Source organism: Lycium barbarum, chromosome 8 (genome assembly GCF_019175385.1).
Source record: "Lycium barbarum isolate Lr01 chromosome 8, ASM1917538v2, whole genome shotgun sequence".
Lineage (NCBI taxonomy): Eukaryota > Viridiplantae > Streptophyta > Magnoliopsida > Solanales > Solanaceae > Lycium > Lycium barbarum.
The window spans coordinates 108,640,224-108,663,380 of NC_083344.1; the positions used below are offsets into that span (position 1 = coordinate 108,640,224).

A 23,157-nucleotide genomic window follows, 5' to 3' on the forward strand; every position below is an offset into this window, starting at 1 on the left:
AAACTACACACGCAAACACGTTGGGAAAGATGTAGTGCAGTGGCCATCATGGAACTGGAACACACTGCTTTGTTTACACAAGCACTTCGGGTAATTACGTTGTGCCTTATGGGTATCTCGTGTAAATATTTTATGGAGGGGCAATTTAGTGTAAATAATTTGCTTACAGTGGGTATTTATGTTGCTTTTTCAAAGAAAAAGGCTGACAGGAACACATGGACGTGGGCTTTGTAGACCACAAATGGGCCGAACTCATTCCACATTCCCTCCTCTAATTGGTCCGATAGCCTCTTAAACGCATATACAACGTGATCCTTATTTTAAACTAACTATGGTAAAATGTATAACTAACCACGGTAAACTCCAACCACCAAGATGCTGACACATGTAAATTATCCGTTTTGCAATTTCCTATATATACTCCTTCTACCTTAATACCAAATCATAGATTGATCACACAAGTGAGAGCATAGTTGTAATAATCAACAAAAGTTTCTAGAATATTAAGATGGCAAATCCTAAGGTTTTCTTTGATCTTACCATCGGAGGTCAACCGGCCGGCCGTGTGGTAATGGAATTATTCGCCGATACAACTCCTAAAACGGCAGAAAATTTCCGAGCACTCTGTACCGGAGAGAAAGGTGTCGGAAAGTCCGGCAAGCCTTTACACTATAAAGGTATGTATTTTATTCATAAACTCATAAATTTCTGAATGTTCTCTGCAATCTTCACAATATAAAAATTGCTAGCAGCATTTCTATTTATAATATGTTTTTTTTTTAAAAATATGTGACTTTTGAAAATATTTACATCACGTGATCCAACATACAATATTATATAACATTACGCTTTAGAAAATTATCAATCTTGTATAAATGATATAATAATGTAAGGAAGGTGGTTATATACAAATATATTGAAAATCAGATATTTATACACAAAATATAAGCTAAGTGGCAATATTTTCAAAAATATAAAATGGTATAATAAATATTTTCAAAAATATAAAATGGTATAATAGTGCATAAAAAGTGTTTATACACAAATTCAGTAATTTATATACAAAATATGGGTCACGTGTCATAAATCTCGCTTAACTTTTCCTATAATATTACGAGAAATATGAATTAGACTATAAATTCTAACTAAACGTAAATTAAATAAATACCAAAATCTAATCAATTTGTATTAATTCTTCTTGCAGGATCAACTTTCCACCGTGTGATCCCAGGATTCATGTGTCAAGGAGGTGATTTCACAGCCGGTAATGGTACCGGCGGTGAATCAATCTACGGCGCTAAATTCGCCGATGAGAATTTCATCAAAAAGCATACCGGACCTGGAATTCTCTCCATGGCTAATGCTGGACCTGGAACCAACGGATCGCAGTTCTTCATCTGTACGGCGAAAACTGAGTGGCTCGATGGAAAACACGTGGTGTTTGGCCAAGTTGTTGAAGGACTGGATGTGATTAAGCAAGCTGAAGCCGTTGGATCGAGCTCTGGTAGGTGCTCGAAGCCAGTTGTGATCGCTGACTGTGGTCAACTCTAATTTAGTTAGTTATGTGATCCCAGTGTACTGATCTGTTTGGCATTATGTCGCTAGTTTTATTTTACTTTTTTCTTGGTAGGTTTACTTAAGGGTCGGGTTTTGGCTTCCTGTGTCGGGTATCTGTTGTAATTGGTGGGTTTTGCTACTACTGCCAGTGGATGTTGGATTGAAATAAGATAAAGAGTTCTCCGTTAATTTCACTGTTAAAAGTTCGAGTTCCTACATATTTTCATTTTCGTTTTCGAGATAAATTCCTCCCTCATTTTTACATGTTCATGATTGACTTTGGCACACTCTCGAGGCGCGATAAATAAAATAATAATTTTAGGATGTTGTTCTCAGTGATAGATTTAGTATTTTCATTGAAAAATTTTAAAAAATAAAATATAATGCTTGAAATTTGAATTTGAAACTTTAATGTAAATTTTAACTCCCTAAATTACTAACCAACTTGTTCTCTTATATTCAAAGTATTCAAAACTGTATATGTATATAAAAAGTAAGTTTTTTTTATATATATAGTATAATTTTTTTATCGAAGGGGTTCACAGTGGATCCTGTACACCTAATTATTACCATAAATCATGAAATATTTGAGATCTATCAAACATATTTTAAAATTGTGTTGCACTAACAATTTATTTAAGTTTCTAATTTAATAAAGATAAAATAGATATAAATGATCAATTATCTCATAATTTGCCAAACTAAACCAATAAAAGTGAACATGTTAGCATAGCAGAGAGTATTAAATGGGTCAAAATGATCCATTTTAATTGGAGTTAACGCTTTTTTTGGCTGATAAAATAATGCCGTTACTTTTGACCATTGGTTTCGCGAATTTAAGATATTTATTATTGTGGTTTAGTGGAGTGGGTCCTACCACTGAAAATGGATCTGATTCGAAAAAGTAGTGTGCTCGTGTTTAAATCCGTGTAGGTTTGTAATTAAAAAAAATAAAAGATAACTAATTCAATTTAATAAATTATCCAGTCAAATTTCGATGTAAAATTACGGGAGAAATGAATTTTTGACCATTTACAATCTTTATTTAGTTCTATGACCTTTTTATAAGAGATTTTTATTTTTTATATATAAGAAATATGAAAAAAAAATAAGAAATCTGAAAAAACACATAAGAGATTTGAAAAAGATATTTTTTTTCTTTTCAAATTATAGGAGGCCAAGAGATTCTATTTCCTCGTAAAACCACTGGGGATCGTTTGGTACCCGATATAAGGTGGAATATTCCAGCACTAAATTTAGGATTAATTTTGTATCATATTTGGTAGAAGGTATAAGATATAAAATGAAGTCCAAACTTAAAGATGAGATATCTCCCCTTATCCCATTAACCTTGAGATTATTTTATCCCATCTCTTAGATGAAATAAATTAGCCCCAGGATTATAATCTCAAAATCCGAGATAATTTAGCCCGTGTACCAAACTAACCCCTATATAGATTAGAACTGAAGAGGTTGCCATGCGGTTAATTTGTCAATCAAATGTTGTATTATTTTATGTTAAGATTAATTATACTATCATCAAACAAATGAGCCCCAAGTGGTATCAGTGTGATCTTTTATAGTAATTCTTAATTATTTTTTTTAGTTTTTTAATTTTTCACTATTTTATTCCACCAAATGAGAAGGTTTATTAAATTCTTATGCAAACAAAAATTTCTTGCCCGGACAAAAGCAAAAAGAGAAGGATATCCCCTTAAAAAACAACATGAATTGACTAGTAGTTCTTGGGATAAAGGTGTTTAGGGCCGTTTGGACTTTGGACGGGGAAATCCATTATTTCTGTCTCCAGACTCATTCCTCACAAGCGCTAGTTCAACCTCTTTTACTAACTTTTACAAACCTAATAAATGATAATTCAATTATTTTTCTTAATCAATAAGGAACACCTTCTTTTGAGATACAATTCACAACTTTTTCTACTTAATATTTTTGATATAACATAAGTATTGATAGAGTAATTCATATATTTCATATATAGTAGTCATAATAATATATTTGTGCAGTTGTTTGTGGTAGAAAATAATAATTATATTTGAAAAATTACAAATAATATATATTTTGGCTCACTGTTGATGCAGTTTTTAGATAAAATTAGAGCAAATGTTTTCTATATATCACCATTCCAAGCATGATTATTGCAATTTAAGAATAAATCGGTTTGGGTTCAAATATTAATCCAATTATATTTTTATTGTTTGTTAAATTCTTAATGGTTTTGGATCGGATCTACTGGTTAGAAATTCAAAATGTGGCGCTCTGTCGCAGCAGTTAAGGTTATTTGTATTTTTATGACACGCTTTCCTCTAAATCCTATAGTAAAATATTTGGATGCCTTAAATTATGGGTGTTTAAGTGGCCTAAAAAAGGAGAAGCGGTTCTTCTGTGCAATAAGCTACTGCATTAGATCTCCGGCTTTTATGCCAATACCTTTTCCTATAATACGATTTACACTTTTGATGGGTTTATGTTTTTTATTGTAAAATAATTATCCTCCGTTTCAATTCATGTATCATAATTATTATTAGTTGAGTTAAAGGATATTTGTGACCATGATTTTTTTAAATATTCTGAATTGTTAATTATTGTGACTTTATATAACTCTTTATGTAAATTTTATGTCAAAAAATTGAAGATTCTATAATCTATATATCCAAATTTTACTCGAGATTGATCATGCCATAAGTATGTAGTGTACAAGGAAATGGACTCAACACTCTATTTGATGTCGAAACAATGTAATGCAACAAAAGAAAAAAGAATAGAAGTGCAAGGAATCACCCATCATAAATTTTCGTTGGTTGATCCCTTTGAAACAATTGTTTAGTAAACGATTTTTTTTTTTCAACTTATGAACCTTTTAGATCATAATTAAAGGTCCCTTTTGAGAAAACTGAAAACCTTATGAGAAAATATTAAATCACAGTATAAAATTTTAATATTTCGTCTGTAACGTTGAACAATATAAACAAATATTTAACTTCATTCTAACGTTGTCTGAAAGGATAATTTATGAAAGGTTATATTTGCACAATCATTTTTTAAAAGGGGAGACAACATTCAAATGACAACCTAAAAAAGAGACATTTGCGTGAATCAACCTTACCCCATAGGATTTTGGGCTCTCTAAGTAATATTTGATTTATGAGCTCGTTGTTGTCATAACCATTCAAAAAATTGCACGGATTCCCTTCATATGGACTGGTCTTTAATTTTTGTCCCTCAAATCGGTGATCTTTAATTTTTGCCCCTACTTCTCATTTAATGAAAATTTATGGGTCAAAGTATCTTTATTCGCTGGTCTATTAAACCAGAGATTCGGGTTCGAACCTCAGCAAAGGCAAAATAAATAAATAATTGTAATGCAAGATTTCATAGAAAACTATGTCTATTCGGACAAAAGTTATGCTTTCAGTGGCGACGCGGCGGTGGAGGAGAGAAATTGAATGAGTTAATTTTGGAAAGAAGCTGAGAGTGATTTGAAAAACACAATGATAGGATTTCAGTTCGTATGTGTGATACGGAATTCATATGCTTTGGAGTCTGACAATTATTTTATCCTCTGCAATTTTTTGCTTGATAGATTTTTATGGGATATACTCAAAAGAGACCAATTTTGTTTGATAGATGCCAATTGCAGATGGGAGAAGGAAAATATCTCCTCTTCTATTTTTTTTTTTTTGAATATTTTAAAAAATATACGGTTCTTGGAAATATTTATGCCACGTAGCCTAATATAAACCTTAACCAAGGACAATACTATGTACAAAATATGGGTCACGTGAACCCATGGTCACCCGACTAAACTCGGTATATTATGTATATAATTCTTAAAATATATCTAATATTAACTGAAGGAACACATGGTCAAACTAGACCGAGTGGAGCACTGGTTAAGTGTTGGATTTAATCCCTTAAGGTTGTGGGATTGAACCCTACTAAATGCATTTTTGCGTCTTTTAAAAAAAAAACTTTCTAAGGTTACCATCCTCTTAAAATTCTGAATTCGCCTCTGATCTTAACGTTCTTGTTTTCATGTTGGATACTATAATGATCTCCACCTTTGAAAATGACACGAAAATGCCAAATTTGATCATGTCAATTCTCATAGCAATTGTGATCACTATTCTACTCCTCGCGGTTGTTCCGGTGCCTGGAGGCCACATCAACCCCGTCATCTCCTTCTCCGCCGTGCTAGTAGGAATTATATCCGTGTCAAGAGCCATCATTTACATGGTGGCACAATGTCTTGGTGCAATTCTAGGTGCACTAGCTCTAAAAGCAGTGGTTAGCTCCACTATTGCTCAAACTTTCTCACTTGGTGGTTGCACCATCACAGTAATTGCACCGGGCCCAACTGGGCCCGTTACAGTGGGCCTAGAGATGGCCCAAGCCTTGTGGTTAGAGATCTTTTGCACATTCGTTTTTCTCTTTGCTTCAATTTGGATGGCTTATGATCATAGACAAGCTAAGGCTCTTGGTCATGTCACTGTCTTGTCCATTGTTGGTCTAGTGTTAGGTCTTCTCGTGTTTATCTCGACCAAGGTCACCGCGAAAAAGGGCTATGTCAGGGCGGGGATGAATCTGGCGAGGTGTTTTGGGGCAACTCTTGTTAGAGGAGGTCACCTTTGGGATGGACATTGGATCTTTTGGGTTGGGCCTACTATTGCTTGTCTAGCCTTCTATGTCTACACAAAGATCATTCCACCAAAGCATTTACATGCAGAATATGGATACAAGCATGATCTTCTTGGAGTTGTCAAGGCTTTGATTGGGTCGGATGTATAAAGGCCCAGTTGCAATAATGGGCCTATGGTGATGTATTCGGTTTTCTTTATGTAAAATTTTCACAAACAACTATCTTTTAGCTCCTTCTAACAACCTATAACTACATGTTCTACATTTACAATTCGTAGCTGGAGGACCCTATATTTAGCTAGTAGACGCGTCGACTTAAATATAGAAAAAATATAACGGAAATACACACGCTGAGAAAACTGAAAGTGCTATATTTATGGAAACAAAATCTATTCCAATTTAAATTAAAATCAGTTTTTAATGTTCCCTGATTCACGCAAATATCCTCCCATTCCGTATCTGATCTCATATCTCATTCAAACAACTAACAAATTCAAAAAAATTTGAATTCAAAAAGTACATTCATATTTTTAACCAAAAAAAAAAAGTTCAAAAACTAGTTCATCAAAAAACTTTGAAAAATAACAGTGAACATAGCTCGTTTTAAATGACGAATATATATTTGAATTCATCTGTTGAAATATCGAATTCAAGTTGAGTTCATAATTGAGATAACAACGTTTTCACTGCAACTTTTTTATTTTTTTTATTTTCTGAAATTTTGAATATATGAAAACTCAGATTCATAGATTCAAAATATTATTGTTTCAACTAAATTGAATATAACACATTGTTGTATTCGAAAACAACAGAATAATGACAAGCGTAACTGCGTTGATCCGACATTCTAGTTTTTGGAACGATCAGAACTGTTTTGTGAATTACAAAATTGATGCTATTGTATTCACTGATAATTGCAATTATGATGATTTAGTTTCTACAATTACAAGTCAATTAGGCGTGGATACTGTCAGAAAAACTAATTCAATAAAATATACTGTTGAAGGCGATTTTCAACCAATGGAAATACACAACGATATGGGAGTTCGTGTGTACGTTGAGCTTAAGAGAGAAAATAGAGTTTTTGGGATGTATCCAAATGTGCGTTAGTATTCATGATATTGATATTGAGGATGATGCAATTGGTAATCGTATTATTAGAGATGATGTATTGCAACTTGGATATAGCGAGAATCGAGATGGTATGGATGTTTGTGATTCTACAGAAAAGGTTGTTGTTTTGTTTGAGAATGATAACAATTTGGTAATTTCGAACACGGAACAGAAAGGAGTTTTTGTCGATCAAATTTACCAGGATAAGAAAACTTTGAAAATTATGATGACGAAATACGCAATTCGTGAAAGATTCAATTTCAAAACAGAGAGATCGAATGCTATAAGGTATGATTTACTAAATGTATTCTGGTAACTATATTGCAGATGTATTTTTGTTAAATTTGTACTATATTGAGATGATTTTTTAACTTTTTTAGCACACTGTTTATTAAAAAATGTTTCATGCACTATATTTCTGATATATTTTTTTTGTATTTTCAACTGTATTTAATTGATTCAATATGTACTATTTGCATTGTATTATGTAGCTATACTCTGGTATGTTGGTCGTCGGAATGTAAATGGAAGTTCAGAGCGTCAAGAATTGGGGATTCTGAAATGTTCAGGGTTAGATCTTTCGATGACGAACACACATGTCCGTTGAAGGACAAGGTGTATTCACAAAGACAAGCAACAAGTTGGTTTATTGGAGAAGCGGTTGTCAAGGCGAAAATAACTAACCATAAAAGGAAGGTCACCCCTGGGGATATAATAGACGATGTCAAAAATGAATTTGGCGTAGATGTTTCTTATATGATGGCATGGAGAGCTAGAGAGAAGGCTATAAAAGATTTGAGAGGTGATCCAACTGATTCATACAAGAAGTTGCCGGCATATATATACATCCTTGATAAAACGTATCCTGGATCTCTTGTTAAAATGCATAAATCACCAGAAAATGAGTTTATGTATTTGATTGTAGCACTCAAAGCATTCATAAAGGGATTCAGGTGTTGTAGACCAATAGTTGTAGTGGATGGTGCACACCTTAAATCAACGTATAATGGTACATTTGTGTCGGTAAGTACTTTGGATGGAGAAGGTATGTGTAATTCTATTCTATGAATGTTTTTTTTTTATAAATACAACAATATGCTATTGATTTGCAAATAAAGCTGCTAAAAACATACTCTGGATATATTGCTGGTGTTAACTTGTGAATAATATATGCTGAAATACACTGTAAATATGTGGTGGATATATTATAAATATATACTATAGTTTTATAAATAATGGTTCTAAAAACACAGTGTGAGATCAAATTCAGTTAAAATATATGTTGAATATATTATAAATATAGACTGATTTTTGTAGGTAATATCCTACCACTAGCGTATGGTGTGATAAATTATGAGAATAATAAGTCCTGGACGTGGTTCTTTGAACTATTCAAGCAAGCTTATGGTGTTAGGCAAAATATGTGTGTCGTGTATCCTACTGTTCCTCATTTGGCTTGTATATGACATTAGTGGAAAAATGTGACAACGCAATACACATCGAACAGTGAGGTGTTGAGTCCTATTTTTTATTCGTTGGCGAAGGCATACACCCAAGATGAGTTCGATAAATTGATGGAGAAGATTGAGAATGTTGATATTCGGGTAAAACGATACCTAGAAGATGCTGGAAGGGATAAATGGTCTAGGCTTTATTCACCTATTAATAGAGGATGGACAATGACTTCGAATATAGCCGAATGTATTAATGGAAAACTGGTTCCTGCAAGAGAGTTACATATTTTTGATTTCCTTGAAGAAGTGAGGAAGATATTTGGTAGATGGAATTGCACAAATAGAAAAAATGGTACCTACACATTCACAATACTAATGAGGCGATATCAAGAGATGTTGTCGATCAACGAGTACAAATCAATACGAATGAGGGTATGTTTGTTTTGCAACACAAAATTTTAATCTATATTTTACCATATCTAATCTATATTTATTGTCACGACCCAAAACCGACCCTAGACGTGTAACACCTCGTGCATTCAGGCTAAGATTTGACTCGTAAGACGGGGGTATAATGAACCCAATTTGAGTAGTGTATAAATTGGTGTTTGAAACCCAATCAAGACATGGGAAGAGTCCTTGAGAAAAGTAAAGTCGGAAGCTACCCTACGGAGCGTGTTTTCAAGTGAGTTTGCACCATATCTCAATTAAAATGAGTATACAGAAATATCTGTAAGGAATTTGGGAAAATTTCCTTCTTGAAAGTTGTAGATCTTTGAAATAACTTTCCAACGGTATATTATGGAGGTCAAACAGACATCTGTACAAAAAGTTATGCCCGTTTTACTAAAACAGTATTCTGTCGATTTACGGTGGAATCTACGGACCGTAAAAATTATACGGGCCGTAGATTTGGGCCGTAAAACTGGTCCAGAAAGCCCAAATCACTGTAATTGATTTACGGTGGATCTAAGGTTCATAAAACTTTTACGGGACGTAAAATAGGGCGTAAAATGGGTCCGACAACAATTTTAAAACTTCGTTTTAAGGCTTTTTCACTTCATTCTTCACACCCCCAAGCCCTAGAACGACCTTCTATTCTCTCCCATCATTCAGAACACCAAGGTAAGCCTATTCTAATCATTCCAGGTCAATTCTAATACATATCCTTGTAATCTAAACAAGAAATCATCATTCCTAAACTAGGGTTTTCAAGAAAACCCATCTCAAGGTTCAAAAACTCAAGATTTTGAAAATCTTCTTCAAAGTTAAAATCTTTAATTCAAGTTTGGAGCATTACCAGGTATGTAGATTTACTATCTACGTGTAGGAACATCATTGTTCTTCCCCACGCCTCATAATCCATAAATTATGATTCTCTACTAAAACTAGGGTTTCTACACCATGTTCATGACAACCCAAGGTCCATGTCCATGAATACATTTTGTATGAATTGCCATTATTCTATCATTGTGTTCTTAATAACTCCATATGATTATTGAGAATCAGTCCGTAATCCATGAAAACTAATATCTTGTATTCCATGGGTTCTTGCATGCATGGTTTTAACTAAGAATGATTATTTCATGAATATCCTACATGTCTACAAGTTTTCATGCAACTATATTATATAATTACTTTCATGCCATGATACAAGATACACACATGCTAAATACAAGCTATTTCATGAAATCATGTTTACAAGTTATTTCGTGAAATCATGATTACAAGTCATGTTTACAAGTTAATTCACGAAAATCATGGGCTTCTTAGCCAATTATATCATGTTCATGTTTTTGGGAATTGCACGAATTACCGAGAAGGCTCAGATCGCCTGAAACTACGTAGCCACCGTAGGACAAGGATCGCTCCGCCCAGTTAGGCGATTCCTTAATTTTACACTGAATGGATCCATCAGGCATCTTACCACCTTATACCCTGGCAAAGTATGGGGGCTCTGCTGGTCCAGTGAGGTACCAGACTTCACGTACCTACGTGGTGATATTATATTATCGTTATGAAATGCTCTCCCTACCTACCATGTTTTACTCATGCTTTATATGATATATGCATTCATGTTCATGCTCATAACTAGGTTTCAGTTTCACGTTCAGTTCTTATCTTTATTACTTTATGTCCCATGTTATTTCATTCAGTTGCTTTACATACCAGTACATTTAATGTGCTGACGTCCCCTTTTATTTGCTCGGGGGCCTGCATTTCACGATGCAGGTACTGATTTACAGGCCGACACATCTGCTCAGTAGGACAACATTCGTATCAGCTTATTGGTGAGCCCCATCTCATTCGGGGTTTAGTCAACCCTTTATTTAGTGATTAGCTATGCATCTAAGGTATGCTGGGGGCCTTGTCCCAGCGAGTATGTTTTCCATGTTCACACTTATGTTAGAGGTTTCATAGACTAGACAAGTCAGTTATGTCATGTCACACTTTCGGAGTCGTATAGCCATTTTGGCTCATTCATGTTATTTCCGCACTCATGTTTAAACAAGTATTTTGATTAAGTATTATGACTTATTGCATTTTGTAAAGGCTCATCATGCATTCACATTATATTCCGCTCATGTTATGCCTCATGATGATTTAGCAAGCCATGTGGTTCGCTCGGTCACATGCAGTAAGGCACCGAGTGCCGTGTTTCGCCCAGGCCATGGTTCGGGGCGTGACAAAGCTTGGTATCAGAGCCCTAGGTTCAAGTGTCTTAGGGAGTCTATGAAACCGTGTCCAATGGGATCACTTTTATATGTGTGTGCGCGCCACACATATAAACAGTTGACCACCAAGACATCTAAGATTGTCTCACTTATTTCAACTCTAGATTGTGCAATAGAGTTATGTTCTTAGAAATCACTCGGACTCGTGTGTTGTTCCCTATTCTACCAAATACGCCTCATCTTAGTGGATGAGGAAGATGTGAAACTAATCATTATCGATGTGTTTCTTTCAGATAGAGTTATCAGGAGTTATTCTGACTCGTGCACATTGCATTCTTTCAGAAAATATCTACTAAGAGAAAGGAAACTTCAGGCCCGAGGGCTACCATTGATGCGACCCCAGAGACGAACTCTCAGACTCCGAGAGTTCTAATTTTTCAATTCTGCGACTGTAGGTCATCAGAACCTGCTTCAAGTACCACTAATGTCCCAGCTCAGACCAATGTGAGGAAGAGGGGTTTTCATAATCCTATTTGCTGTAAGTGTAATAAGAGACATCAAGGGGTGTGCCGCTATGACACCCATAGATATTTTGGGTGTGGCCGGCAGGGTCACTATCTGAAAGATTGCCCACAAGTGAAATAGGATAACAAAGGTTTTTCGCACCCCATTTGCAGTAGGTGTGGAAAAAGACATGCAGGAGTGTGTAGGATGGGTTCGGATGTGTGTAATAATTGTGGTCTCCAAGGCCACATGCAAAGAGAATGCCCTTCAGTCAAGTACAATAGTAACACTAAGGGTGGTGGTGCAATTCGTTCCCCCAGACCAGGCATAGCCAATTCAACAACACCGTTCACAGACCGTAGTACTCGGGCACTAGCAGACCAAGGCACTGATAGGGATGAAGTATTAGGATTAAGTGGGGATCAAACACGTTATCATGATATGGTAGATCGCCCGGACTCCGATGTGCCGTCACATGTGTCATAGGTATGCCAATAATTTTCCCTCCTTGTGTCACGACCCGACTAGGGGCCGTGACGAGTACCCGATACTTGTACCGAGCACCCCTTGTCTATCGTTTTACCTTTACCTCTTAGCAAGCCATGTAAACAGAGCCTTTTTTTTTTTTTTGAACATTAACATTAGCGGCGTCATTCTGAACATAGACTAATAAACTTCGTTATCACTTATACATCAACATTAGCATGCCAAAACACCATATACTTAACTGTACTTAACTGACTGTACATATCTGTCTACGAGCCTCTAGACATAGTACACTTATACATAGAAAGGGTCGGGTGCTGCCGTGCCCGAATATACATACACAAAATAGTACCGCAGAAGTGAGACTCCGAAATAACTGGAGCGCTGTCAACACTACTGGTAAGGCTCCTAAGGATCAAATCCGCCTGTCTGCTGACCTGCGCGGCATGAAACGCAGCGTCCACAAGAAGGGACGTCAGTACGAATAGTGTACCGAGTACGTAAGGCATAAATAGTAGCATATAGAAAGTATAAAACGGAAATAACGACATAAGAGAATAATAGCACATGTCCTGAGGTAGAAACATAACCTGTATATATATATACCCTTGGCAGGTGCTATGCGTACTTAGCTTTCCTTTAAAAATCTTTCCTTGTTCATATACATATACATATAAAATAGGACATCTCATATTGCCGAGGCGTCGGTAGCCGATCCATTTAACCATAAATATACACATCCCGCGTCCGGGACGATATCATATCATGTAATGCCAACTGAGCAGGTGGATATGCGTTCATAACGCTCTGCCCTTACCTCCATTTTCCCCGTATACACATGCATATATCATGTACATATATCAGCGTCTATAGCGCTCTAGCTCTTTTATCATATACATATACGTGTGTCGTGTAGGTACATCAGCGTCTATAGCGCTCTGGTGCTTTTATCATATACATATACGTGTATCATGTGCATGTATCAGCGTCTATAGCGCTCTAGCTCTTTCGTCATGTGCATGTATCAGCGTCTATAGCGCTCTAGCTCTTTCGTCATGTGCATGTTTTAAAAATATATACACATATCTTACATACATTTACATGTCTTATATGCATTTACGTATCCTATATACATATGTCTCATAGGCACGCAGGAAAGCCCAAAGAAGAATCATGTAGTCATCGGAGTGACGTAATGGTCAGTGACCTCCGATTATATTATAGAATACTCGTGATCGCTTTGTCTCACCTTGAAGGAACGAGTATTTTAAGGTGAGACTACCAACGGGGAATAATATTAAAGTAAACGTAGAATGAAATCGGGGCATCATAGATGACAGTTCATAGACTTTGAAATCCTTTAGAAAATAAAGTCATAGCTAGGAAATATAAATAAGATTCAAAAATTAGTTTATCATTTTCATGTTTATATAAGATACTTAGCTTAGTCATCTTAGTCATAGAGTCGTTCCGGTAGTACGTATCATAGGCATATTCTCTTATCTAACATCATTGTTATCATTATCATCATGGAAGTGCCCTCGTTAGAGGAGTCATAGTATTTATCATTTGGTAACGAAATCGGGATCAAAGGTTCCCTTTGGATTCACTTCAAGTAAGTCAAGCAAGACTGTAAGGAAACATTCGAGAGTAGCGGGCCCACCTCGGGCCGGATGGGGTGACGTATATGATTTACATATATTACGTGTCATGTCATTACTTGTGAGGGTCCTAGGGTAATCGGGTCCCACTTATGCAAGTTCTAGGGGTTTGAGAGGTCTTTCCATCATTTGCACACTTTTTAGTTCAATTCTACTGAAAGAAAAAGGGGAAACTTTAGGTGCGGATTCCGGAGAATGGAGTTGTCCTTGAGGCTCGTATCCAGCCTAGTATGCCTAAGACATGCCATAGAATGAAGGGTGAAGCCTTACATACCTCTTGCCGCTCCGTATGCTATCCCGAATTCAAGTCGCAAATCCGCCAAAATCTACAAATTGGTCATGTTTACCAAAACTTGATTAGAGCCTTTAGAAGTTGATTCTTTAAGGTAACACTTTGTCTGCCGAAATTTCGGCAGCATTTCCCCTGTAAATATGCCACCCCCGAGAATATGGCTCGGCCCAATTCAACAACAACCCAACCAATAACCATGCTATAACTTCAATAATCAATTCAAGAATGCCTTAAACGATCCACACAATTTTCAAAATAGCCCACTAATATATCATTCCACCCAAAATCTTTCCAACTTCATAAGAATAACAATAACAATACCAACATCAATAAAAATCATTTCCCATATCAAATTATTCCATAAAGAAGTTTAAATAAATACTAACATCCTACAAGATATATATATATGTGTATTTTCATCCAATTTCTCTTCAAATCTCAACCCACAAATCAACAACATCAATACAACAAACTATCACCTTATTCTTGCCATTATTTCTTAATTCATATTGATAGAGATAGAGATTCAACAATTCATACCTTGTTTTTCATGAAAGTAGCCAAATCTTCAAAATTTACTCGTTTACAAGCCACTCCAACTCCAAAATGAAATCATATTTGTGACTATGCGTTGCCCGGACTTCGATTAGTACTTTGTAGCTTCAAATTTCACTCAAAATCCTCAATTTTATGAGAGATTTAAGCCCCCTTTTTGTGTAGAATTTTCTGGAAATTTTCAGAGCATTTTGGAAGGTTTTTATGAAGAAAAATGGGGTTTTAACCCCTTTTTATAATTGGGTCGGCGGTACTGTAGCTACAGTACTGCTACTGTAGCGGTACTGTAGCAGTGCTGTTTCTGCGCGACAGTTCAGTTTGTAACGTCTATAATTCTCTACTCCGAGGTCTTATCAACAAGAGGTTTGTTGAATTACAAACTAGACTCGATGAACTTCATTTTAGGCTTTTGAAACGCCTTAAAACTCCAAATATACATGGATATATACCCCTCCAAATCTGACTAAAAATCTTTCCAGTATTTCTCAAATTTTTGTCAAACTTATTTTCTTCAATTCGCTCGATATCGAAATATTCCGAAACTCTCCATACATGATATTTATCACTTATTATACTAATAATGGCCATGTTCTCGTGTTTCAAAATACTCTTTCCCGATTACGACTTGCGAGATAGTAATTTGTCTTTTTATTTTGTTGTTACATACTTCTCATGGCCTGTATCTTCCAAAACATCATGGGACATCTCCGATACTTCGTTGCTACGGTGATGTACATGTCATTCTCATTTTCTGAAAGTGCGGGGTGTAACACCTTGTCACATATGAGATATTATGCCCTAGATCTATTATGTCTTATGTGGTTATTGTGCAATTGATAGTTCAGATTTAAGACCCAACAAGGTAACATGTTAGGAAGTTAACTGCAGCAGGCATAAATTGTCCACGATAGTTTTAAGCAGGAAATAGCCTAAGAGCCAACCACCAGTAATACTAGAAAGTCTCGACTTTTTCAAGGATATATATATATATATATATATATTTGCCATATGAACTATGTATATGACTAAGAAGGGACTGAGTGCGATATGAAAAACCACGAGTAGACGATATTGAATTTTTAGGGATAGTTTTAAATTATTTAAGCTTATTCAGATCAGCCCTAGAGAGTATGATGTTAGTGAGTTAGTACAAGAAGCAGATATTACTATGAGATAAAAGATATGACAATTCCCTCTTAGGTTATGTGATTAAGTATTTATCCCCGATATGTATAGTGTAATATAATTTTGAACTTGTATAGGGAGTTTGGGATTAGTTGTTCCAATTTCTCATTTGAGAATTTGAGACAGATAAAATTTCCCTAAGTGCGATCCATGTCTATAGTTCAGAAAGATAGTATACAACCCCAAAATAGAGTCAGATAAGGAGGAAAAGGTAGAAATAACTTTATGCTTCACTTTAGTACTCAGAGAAGAATTAGAGAATATGATGCTAGCAAGTGGTTAACAGAAGCATAGTGAGTAAGTTTGAATAGATACAGTGAATTAGAAATTTTCAGCAGAGTTAGTAGAAGTACGATTTGAGTTACTTAGTCAAGTTAGCACTACTAAGTGGATAACTATATGAATACACCGAAGGCGTATTAAAACCCAAAGGGTTTAAGTTAAATTTGAGGTATAGAAATTGGTGAAAGAAAAAAATCATCTAAGCAGTAAGAGAGCAAGCTACAGAAGAAGAGCCTTTAAGAGTTATTAGAAAAGAGTTTTCCCCAAGACTGGCAAAGCTAGTATGCTAGTTATGTACATTAGAAACCCGTTCATTTGTAAGTAATCCAGTTTTCGCAGTAAGTAAGACTTGCTTGAAGTAAGCAGAAGAAATGAGTCGTCAGTATTTTAGAGGAAATTAGCAGAACCATTAGATGATGACTTATCGCTAACTCGAGAGATCCACAGGCTTTAAACGTCAGCTTTTGAACTAAGGGGGAGATCGTGCGATAAGGTGCCGATATAGATTATGTGTTTTGTAAGTTGATAGGTGTTAAGGAGATTGTGTCAGAGGATCACAATTTCATGTAGCCAAGATAAGGTATGTAGAATGCGATTTTTTTCATGCCCGTTGAGATCAAGTACTAGGTAATTATGTTATGAGATAAAGTTTTAGATCGAATAGCAGGTTTTAAGGGTATAACAGTTTTAATTCCAGACTAATTCATGTACTATGTGGTACTAATGCCCAGACGTACTCTACTCGTTCCTTTCGTACCCATATCATGCCCATGTTAGAGATTTACACTCCACATTTAAGATACAAGAATTAAGACTTCATACGATAGTAAGCTATGCAAAGGAATGTCCTTTCATGTTTCGCACATCAGGTGTGCTCATGTCTGGAAAAAAAAACCCCGCATTAATGTCTCACGTGTCTATCATGCTTTTATACTCATGTTCATGTTCTAGCATCTAAGTGCTTTTCAAATCTGATGATGATCTTGACTCCTATGATTATGTTCTCCATGTTACCACATACTCGTGCCCCAATCCATTTCGCTATGCATCCCACTTATAGCGGTATCGTAACAATGATTTTGTTAGATAATAATGAAGGTGAACCAAGATGGATGTCCTACCTATGATTCTATGTAATTCGTGCTTATGTTTCTTTGGCTAATGTTTTAAACCATCTTGTAGCTTGGCACAAAGGATGCCCTTATCTTTTCCGAAGTACCTATGCCATTTTTATGTTCAAAGTGACTTTATACCCATGTCTTAGATGCTCGAGGAACGAATTATACATGCCTATAATCCATTCTTTCATGAGCCTTATTTATAACAAGGGCGTTTACTCACTGTGATAAGAGTATGCTATGTTGAACCATGTCCTATTCTTTCGGTATATCTAAATTCTAAAGGTAATATTTTATCCATGCCTTATGTCTCTGACCTAAGAGTGAGCCTACAATTGTACCCCATGCAAATCACACTTATGTCTTATTATTAGCTCAATACTCATGAAATCATGTCAGATGCCACGATATGCATCTATAATGTATCAGGTTGCTCATGGTCCCATGCCCCATGTCATGCTATTCACGTTTCATGTCATATGAATCATGTTCCCATGTACGCATGTTCCACGTCACGTCTGTTCTCTAAAGCAAAGTATCTCATGTGGATAGTACCAATAATTCCTTTTCTCTCAGTCCTCTGTAATTCGCTCACGAGAATGAGCAAGATGAGCTAAGGTATTCATAATCATGATTAACAGCTAACAAGATAATCAGAAGTAAGGTGCATTCCTATATTCAAATAGATATCTTTTCATGTACCCTGTGGTACTTATCTCTGGAGTATTCTACTCAGAGTTGACTTATTCATGTCATGCCTATGCTAGAGATTTATGAATACCTATGTTAGGATCATATTCTTGTTATATGACTCAAGTCTGTTGCATTCACACTGAGTTGCGCTTACATTCAAAGCCTGAGTCATACTCCTATCTCATATTACTATGGTGACATATGAACGTCTATAATTAAGTCCCTAAGTATCCAAATCCTAATCATGTAATCATTCAGCTAATATCCGTGTGTTCAAGCCAGCTCAGTATTTATGTTAGCTACATTCAAGATTCAGTAATCACGTTATGTCACATCATGCGTATTAAGATACCGTGTGAGTTGTGTGTTGGTACTTTAGTTAGTTGGCAGACATTTGAGAAATGTCGTAAGGGTTTGAATTATGAAGAAAGTCCTGCCATAAATTTTTTAGATTCCAGAGTTAATAGCGATTCTTAACCACTAGTCATAAATCGAGGACAAATGTTTCATGATTCTCATTCATGTAGGTGCTACTCAATTTCATGTTCCCCATGTACATGTTTCCATGTAATCACGTATTCAGTTCTCATGATCCACGACCATGTTCCCATGTAACCATGTCAAGCTCTTATGTTTTATGTCATGTTTCTTTCATGTTCATGTATTCAAGCCATGTCCAGCCATATTCTTGACCATGACCCATCATTCGAGGACGAATGATCCCAAGGGGGAGATATTGTAACACCTCGTGCATTCAGGCTACGATGTGACTCGTAAGACGGGGGTATAATGAACCCAATTTTAGTAGTGTATAAATGGTGTTTGAAACCCAATCAAGACATGGGAAGAGTCCTTGAGCAAGGTAAATTCGGAAGCTACCCTACGGAGCGTGTTTTTAAGTGAGTTTGCACCATATCTCAATTAAAATGAGTAAACGGAAATATCTGTAAGGAATTTGGGAAAATTTCCTTCTTGCAAGTTGTAGATCTTTGAAATATCTTTCCAACGGTATATTATGGAGGTCAAACAGACATCTGTACGAAAAGGTATGCCCGTTTTACTAAATTGGTGTTCTGTCGATTTATGGTGGAATCTACGGACCGTAAAAATTATACGGGCCGCAGATTTGGGCCGTAAAACTGGTCCAGAAAGCCCAAATTACTCTAATTGATTTACGGTGGATCTAAGGTTCATAAAACTTTTACGGGACGTAAAATAGGGCGTAAAATGGGTCCGACAACAATTTTAAAACTTCGTTTTAAGGCTTTTTTTCACTTCATTCTTCACACCCCCAAGCCCTAGAACGACCTTCTATTCTCTCCCATCATCAAGAATACCAAGGTAAGCCTATTCTAATAATTCCAGGTCAATTCCAATACATATCCTTGTAATCTAAAAAAGAAATCATCATTCCTAAACTAGTGTTTTCAAGAAAACCCATCTCAAGGTTCAAGAACTCAAGATTTTGAAAATTTTCTTCAAAGTTAAAATCTTTAATTCAAGTTTGGAGCATTACCAGGTATGTATATTTACTATCTATGTGTGGGAATATCATTGTTCTTCCCCACGCCTCATAATCCATAAATTATGATTCTCTACTAAAACTAGGGTTTCTACACCATGTTCATGACAACCCTAGGTCCATGTCCGTGAATACATTTTGTATGAATTGTTATTATTTTATCATTGTGTTCTTAATAACTCCTTATGATTATTGAGAATCAGTCCGTAATCCATGAAAACTAATATCTTGTATTCCATGGGTTCTTGCATGCATGTTTTTAACTAAGAATGATTATTTCATGAATATCCTACATGTCTACAAGTTTTCATGCAACTATATTATATAATTACTTTCATGCCATGATACAAGATACACACATGCTAAATACAAGCTATTTCATGAAATCATGTTTACAAGTTATTTCGTGAAATCATGATTACTAGTCATGTTTACAAGTTAATTCACGAAAATCATGGGCTTCTTAGCCAATTATATCATGTTCATGTTTTTGGGAATTGCACGAATTACCGAGAAGGCTCAGATCGCCTGAAACTACGTAGCCACCGTAGGACAAGGATCGCTCCGCCCAGTTAGGCGATTCCTTAATTTTACACTGAATGGATCCATCAGGCATCTTACCACCTTATACCCTGGCAAAGTATGGGGGCTCTGCTGGTCCGGTGAGGTACCAGACTTCACGTACCTACGTGGTGATATTATATTATCGTTATGAAATGCTCTCCCTACCTACCATGTTTTACTCATGCTTTATATGATATATGCATTCATGTTCATGCTCATAACTAGGTTTCAGTTTCACGTTCAGTTCTTATCTTTATTACTTTATGTCCCATGTTATTTCATTCAGTTGCTTTACATACCAGTACATTTAATGTGCTGACGTCCCCTTTTATTTGCTCGGGGGCCTGCATTTCACGATGCAGGCACTGATTTACAGGCCGACACATCTGCTCAGTAGGACAACATTCGTATCAGCTTATTGGTGAGCCCCATCTCATTCGGGGTTTAGTCAACCCTTTATTTAGTGATTAGCTATGCATCTAAGGTATGCTGGGGGCCTTGTCCCAGCGAGTATGTTTTCCATGTTCACACTTATGTTAGAGGTTTCATAGACTAGACAAGTCAGTTATGTCATGTCACACTTTCGGAGTCGTATAGCCATTTTGGCTCATTCATGTTATTTCCGCACTCATGTTTAAACAAGTATTTTGATTAAGTATTATGACTTATTGCATTTTGTAAAGGCTCATCATGCATTCACATTATATTCCGCTCATGTTATGCCTCATGATGATTTAGCAAGCCATGTGGTTCGCTCGGTCACATGCAGTAAGGCACCGAGTGCCGTGTTTCGCCCAGGCCATGGTTCTGGGCGTTTCAAGACGTGACCGGCATCCGAAGTCATGAACAACATTTGAAGAATCTAAATGACACAATAATAACTCTTGAACCCACCAGGTTCAACATTCGCCTCCAACAGTTTATAAAATAAATGTAACATCAAGTTCCTTTTTAATAATCTTTCCTTATTAAATTAAACAAAGTTATAAGTAACTGCATATATCAGGATCACAATTATGAAATAAGATCAACGGAAGTCTAATATAAGTAAATAGTCATAAACGTGGAAAACACCCATTAAATCGTACGAGACTTTGACAATCTACCCACAATTCTGACAACTATCTATGGAGATTCTAAGAGACACAACAATCATCTAACTTCGGGATGCAGCCCGAAAATCTAGAATAATAAATGAAACAGAAAGTGTCCCACAAACAAGGATGTGGGCTTACCAAATCAACAGCAGCAGCAAGTTCTCATAAGCGTCGAGAGTATCACGAACCTGTATTTCTCCGTTACCTAACATACCATAAAAAACAACAATGGTATGCCTGAGTACTTTCGTACTCAGTGAGTGCCTCGGGGACAACAAGTAATATATAAATAAAAAATAATAATACATAAAGAAATCAGTTCTGAAAAAATAGTATAAAAACAATCATTCCACTTTATGATTCTTAATATCATTTGTTAAACAATTTACAAAGCCATTAATCAATATAAAAACAGGTATTCAGCTTGTGTATCTCAATAAGAATTATCAAAACCAATTATAAAGCCTTTCGTCAAGTTACAACTTTCAATTATGCCTTTTAAATTGATCACGATTGTCAATAACAGTTCTCATGAGAGAATAAAAATATCACACATGCCAATGCAGGCCCAAGAATCAATCACATCGAAGGGATGGCCGTAGAGTTTCCCTAAACACAGCGCACCACACCAGAATATGTAATTCTCGGTGGCTATCCTTCCTCCTGAATAGCTAGGAATAGAACACACTCCGGGTAGCGAACCCGGTAGTGGCCACTCTTCCTCCGGAATGGCTAGGCAATTACCACACTAGGATCCATAGTGGCTACCCTTCCTCCCGAGTAGCTAGGCCAAACATAACAACAAAGTTCATAGCATAGAAGCCGATTCACAATTTGTCTCAAAGTAGTCACACCATCAAATAGCATTAAAGTTCATTATGCCATTACGAAAATCCATAATTTCATAGATAATCTTGAAAATGTTTCCACTTCTTTAAACAAGATTCCTTTGTCATAGTTCCTTGGTAAAATCATCAATACCAACAATTAACCATCATCACTGATCATCTCTTATAGAAGAAAATGATTATGATTTCATATACGTATACAGAGGATAATACAATCAAGGTTTAATGTGGGCTTGTCCCCTCACGCATGTTAACCATTAATCAAAACATGTAATAAATTTCAAGAGTGTAAAACCAATTCATCATATCATTCAAAACATGCTTTTATAAAGAATCAATCTTTCAAGAGAGTTTGCAAAAGAGACATATAAATTACCTTTATATAAAAAAAAGATTTTATTTTTAAAGAGACATACCTTAAATCCCGTTAAAATATCCCAAACATAAGCTCCGTGCTTCAAAGAATCATTCTACATCTAATTGAGGTTTGTATGACCAATAAACTATAGATATTCACCAAATTTGCACCTACTGTTCATAGCTGGAAACACAGATACAGACCTTGAAATCCGATCTTCACCGTTCACATTTAAGACCTATATGTTGGGACCACTTAGTTATAATTTGGGCTCGATCCAACGGTTAGATAAGCATGAAACGTCAATTTAATATGGCTGGTCAGAGGAAATTATACAGCAAAAATAGTAGGGTTTTGTTTTTAATAAAGTGCATCTAAACCAATCCTATTTCATGATTCTACCAACTATTCCATGTCTAAAACATAATAATAATTCCATATATCCATAAAAGTGTGAGGGTGTTACCTTTTTGAAGAAATCCCAAAGCTTCATCCCATATTTGACCTTGAATGAAGTTTCCACAATCTATCGATTTC

The 23,157-nt window shown here is 35.8% G+C and overlaps 2 protein-coding genes across 2 annotated transcripts; both read left to right on the top strand.

The window, feature by feature from the left end:
* Positions 1–428: 428 nt before the first annotated feature.
* LOC132606619 (peptidyl-prolyl cis-trans isomerase) lies at positions 429–1,746 on the top strand. Its single transcript, XM_060320198.1, has 2 exons — positions 429–677; positions 1,205–1,746. The coding sequence occupies exons 1-2, from the start codon at positions 509–511 to the stop codon at positions 1,549–1,551; spliced, it is 516 nt and encodes a 171-aa protein (XP_060176181.1). The 5' UTR covers positions 429–508; the 3' UTR covers positions 1,552–1,746.
* A 3,825-nt stretch (positions 1,747–5,571) lies between these two features.
* Positions 5,572–6,363, top strand: LOC132608105 (probable aquaporin PIP2-8; the record flags this gene model as incomplete). The annotated part of the gene is made up of 1 exon (XM_060322178.1): positions 5,572–6,363. A coding segment is annotated over one exon (792 nt), but the record flags the coding sequence as incomplete, so codon positions are not given.
* Positions 6,364–23,157: the final 16,794 nt, after the last annotated feature.